The sequence below is a fragment of the Orycteropus afer genome, unplaced genomic scaffold, assembly GCF_000298275.1.
Source record: "Orycteropus afer afer isolate SDZICR_OR568_19922 unplaced genomic scaffold, OryAfe1.0 scaffold00679, whole genome shotgun sequence".
NCBI lineage: Eukaryota > Metazoa > Chordata > Mammalia > Tubulidentata > Orycteropodidae > Orycteropus > Orycteropus afer.
The window spans coordinates 865,243-869,788 of NW_006922266.1; the positions used below are offsets into that span (position 1 = coordinate 865,243).

At 44.7% G+C, this 4,546-nt stretch overlaps 1 protein-coding gene across 1 annotated transcript in view; it reads right to left on the reverse strand.

Moving 5' to 3' along the window:
• Positions 1-223: 223 nt before the first annotated feature.
• LOC103210962 (zinc finger protein 30 homolog) overlaps positions 224-4,546 on the reverse strand; it is a 137,253-nt gene continuing 132,930 nt past the window's right edge. The window contains exon 5 of the mRNA XM_042783111.1: positions 224-502. Coding sequence (XP_042639045.1) covers positions 224-502 — 279 coding nt within the window. The remainder of the gene's footprint in view (positions 503-4,546) is intronic.

The window sequence follows — 4,546 nt, forward strand, 5'->3', positions numbered from 1 at the left end:
GCGTCTTTTCAGAATTTTTTTTTCCTAATAGCCACCTCCCACTAATAAAATTCTAATACTACGACTATATGTGTTTCTGTATTGTTCCCTCTGTAGGGCCATAAATCATTGTAATAACTAAAATTTTCTTGTTCCTTCCCCGCGAAGAATCAACTGTGACCCCACCCCCCTTGGGGATTATACTCAACCAAAGCCGCCAATCTGCGATAGCAGACTTTACTCCTTAAGAAAAGTAGCCTGGAGTGCTGCGGCCTCTGGGGGAAATAATGTAGTCCACAGCGCCGGTCGACCAGCTCCTAGCAGCACCGAGCGGTGCCTGGCACACTAGTATTCCCAGCACTCCATACCGGGCTTCTTTCTGGGGGTTCCAAGTCAGGTGCCGCGTGCGTGCAGAAACCCTGTAAACTCGTCTGCTCACCTGCGGGTAGTAGATGTAACCAAGATGTAACGCCGTAAGTTTACGAAATGGCGCCGGACCGCGGTGGCTTCCGGGACATGTAGTCTAAAGAGGGAAACCGGCCCTGTCCATCAGAATGTACGCCCAGCGACACTGACCAATACTCAACCTGAGGTCCATATCAGACATACCATGCAGCTCCCTTGCTCCGAGTGCGGATTTCACTGTGCTGTGTCTAAATTCACCTATCGCGTTGTATTCAAGTGACCTCCTCCACTCCCAGAGGTTCCACAAATCTCACAACACCCGAGGTTGAGTCTTGGCATGGTGCCTTTTGGGAAATGTAGTCCCAGACCAGTGAAGGTATGGAAAGCCGGAAAGCAAGAGTCCAGTTTCTCTCAGAACTTTGGCTAAGGTGCAATGACTGCGGCAGCTAGGTTGCTGCTCCAAGGGTCCGAGTATGTGTGTCTGTATCTCCGAGTGCCCTCTACGCGGTAGAAGTGGGAAAGGGAGGACTGTGATGTGTGTCAGGCTGTGCTTGAGAATGTGAAGGGTGATAAGTAGAGAAGCATGTGAGCCATTTAGTTTTAGGCGTTTGATGACTTGGTGATCGATGTGATTATGGCTCTGTTGGTGATGTCTGCGAGTAATCAAAACAACAGCGATTAAATATCTTATAATTTGTAAGGCAGTGCTCATCTTTGTTTGCATGGGTTTGAATTTAAAACAGATTCTTAGGGAATTATGGGCCTGCTATGTGAATGATGGGAGCTCTGGTGGCTTACGGCTGAAGGCATTTTACTGCTAACCAGAAGGCTGGGAGTTCAAACCAACCAGCTACTGCTCTGAAGGAAGATTGGGCAATATACTTCTGTGGAGATACCACCTTGGAAACCCAGGAAGGGGTTGCTATGAGTCAGATTCGACTCCAGAGCACTGAGTTTGATTTGGTTTGGTTTTAAGTGAATAAGGAACACTGATGGTGTAGTGGTTAAAGCATTGGACTGCTAACCAAAAGGGCGGTGGTTTTAACCCACTAGCCATCCAGTGGGAGAATGATGAAGCAGTCTACTTCCATAAAGATTTGCTGTTGTTGTGAGGTGCCTTTGAGTTGGCTCCAACTCATAGTGACCCTATGTGCAACAGAACAAAACACTGCCCAGGCCTGCACCACCCTCACAGTCCTTACTGTGCATGAGCCCATCTTTACAGCCACTGTGCCAATCCATCTCATTGAGGGCCTTCCCCCTTTTTCTTGACCCACCACTTTACCAAGCATGACATCCTTCTCCAGGGAATGGACCCTGCTGACAACATGACCAAAGTAGATGAGACGAAGTCTGGCCATTCTCGCTTCCAAGGAGCATTCTGGCTGCACTTCCTCCAGGACAGATTTGTTAGTTCTTCTGGCAGTTCATGGTACTTTCAGTATTCTTTGCCAACACCACAACTCAAAAGCATCAACTCTTCTTCAGTCTTCTTTATTCATTGTCCAGCTTGCACAGGCATATGAGTTGATTAAAAATACCATGGCTTGGGTTAGATGCACCTTAGTCTTCAATGAGACATCTTTGCTCTTCTGCCTTTAAAGAGGTCTTTTGCAGCAGATTTGCCAGGGCAATATATTGGCTGATTTCTTAACTGCTGCTTCCATTGGTGTTGATTGTGGAACCAAATAATATGAAATCTTGCCAACTTCAATCTTTTCTCCATTTATCATGAGGCTGCTTATTGGTCCAGTTGTGAGGATTTTTCTTTTCTTTATGTTGAGAGGTAATCCATACTGCAGACTGGTGTCTTTAATCTTCATCAATAAGTGTTTAAGTCATCTTCACTTTCAGCAAGCAAAGTTGTGTCATCTGCATATCTCAGGTTGTTAAAGAGTCTTCCTCCAATCCTGATGCCACATTCTTCTATATAGTCCAGCTTCTCAGATTATTTGCTCAGCATACAGATTGAATAAGTATGGCAAAAGGATAAAGATTTAGAGCCTTGGAAACCCTATGGTTGCTATGAGTCTAAATTTACTTGATGGCAGTGGGTTTTTAGGAGAGTGATAAACAGAGTTTACCTGTGGCAGCAAGTGTGGGAAAAGACATGTGTGAGCATTGTACTATGAGAATGAGCATGATTGTATGAAACTCTGTAGTGCTAGTATCTCTAAGCATCAGTTTTTTGACTTCTAAAATGAGCTGAAGAGTCATGTAACACTTTAGAGCAGTGCTGTCTTTAGAACTTTCTGCAATAATGGATTCATGTTCTAAATCTACGCTGTCCAATTCAGTAGCCACCAGCCACAAGTGACTGTTAAGCACTTAAAATGTGGTTAGTTTGAGTGAGGAGCTAATTTTTTTTCAATTATTACTATATTTTAACTGTCATAAACAGCCATATATAGCTAATGGCCTCTGTATTGGACAGTGCAGTCTGGAACATTGATTTGTCTTTAAGATTTGGAGAGGGGGGAGTTCTGGCAAGATGGTGGACTAGGCAGAAAGACTGAACAGACTCTCTTCAAGAAAGAAAAGGGAAACCAATTTACACAGACACAGAAGATAATCTTGGACCCCTGAGCCTTGAAGGGAAGGATATACAAGTGGACTAAACCCCAACTAGCAGAAGATTTTGCATGAAAACACCAAAAAAGGAGACATACGGAGTTGCGATCTGGCAGCGATCCTGAGCGATCTTGACAGCACAGACAGCTTGGACATTACCGAGTGGTGGTAGGACCTAAGAATTAACCTGAAAATCAGCCCTGCTAGCCAGGGACTGCACGGAGGACTGCTCTGGTGGCTGGGGAATAAACGGAGAAAGTGAAGAGAAAGGTGGGCTGAGCTGTGGACTTTTGCCAGTCCAGAGGGCACCGCCATTTTGAAGCTTTAAAAGCGGCTTGACTACTTTGGATATTTACAGAGACACCGATCTCGTAGATTCCTGGGACTTAAAAACACATTCTCCTTTCCAGAAAACTCAAGGACACTCTGGACCTGCAAGACTGAAAAGTTTTTTCATGGTTATTCAATTGTAAGTTGTGTCTAACTGAGTGGGAGACAACAACAGTCCCCATCAGACACAACTACACCCACACCTCCTACAACTTCACTTACTGAGTGAGAGCCACTACCTGCTCCTCCATCAAACGGCCAACGATAAAAAAACACCAAGAACAGCCTGAATCACCCTTGTCTGCTCTTCACAAACAGTTAAGAGAGATCTAAATACAACAATGCCACAATGCCTCAGAGACAACAGACCATCACAGTCCACACAAAGAAGCAGGACAAAGTGATAGAAACAAGGGAGCAGGATACAGACCCAGAACACATCCCTGAGGAAGAAGCAGCTTTGGAATTCTCTGATAAGGAATTCAAAAGAATTATCTTAGGTATCTTCAAAGGATTGAGAGACAGACAAAAGAAAATGCAGAAAAGACCCTAGAAGAATTTTGGAAGAAAATGCAAGAACAAAATGACAAAATAAATGAAAAACTAGAAATGATTCTAAATCTACAGATAGAAATCCAGAAGATTAATACTAAATTGTCAGAAATAGGAGTTCCAGCAAGATGGCGGACTAGGCAGAAGGACAGCACAGACGCTGTTCAACAAAGAAAACGGAAACCAATTAACACAGACACAGAAGATAATATTGGACCCCTGAGCCTTGAAGGGAAGGATACAAAAGTGGACTAAACCCCAACTAGCAAAAGAATTTGCGTGAAAATACCAAAAAAAGGAGACACACAGAGCTGCAGTCTGGCAGCGGCCTGAACAACCCTGACGGCACAGACAACAGGGCTTGGTGATTCCTGAAATCACCTGCTGGCCAGGAACTGCATGGAAGACTGTGCATGGTGGCTGGGGAACAAACTGTGCATGGTGGCTGGGGAACAAACGGAGAAGGTGAAGAGAAAGGTGGGCTGAGCTGTGGACTTTTGCCGATCGGGAGGATGCTGCCATTTTGTAGGTTTAAAAAGTGGCTTGACTATTTTGGATATTTAAAGAGATAGCGCTTTCTCAGATTCCTGTGGTGGTAGAACTTAAGAATTCACCTAAAAATCACCCTGCTAGCCAGAGACTGCACGGAGGACTGTGCACGGTGGCTGGGGAACAAACGGAGAAGGTGAAGAGAAAGGTGGGCTGAGCT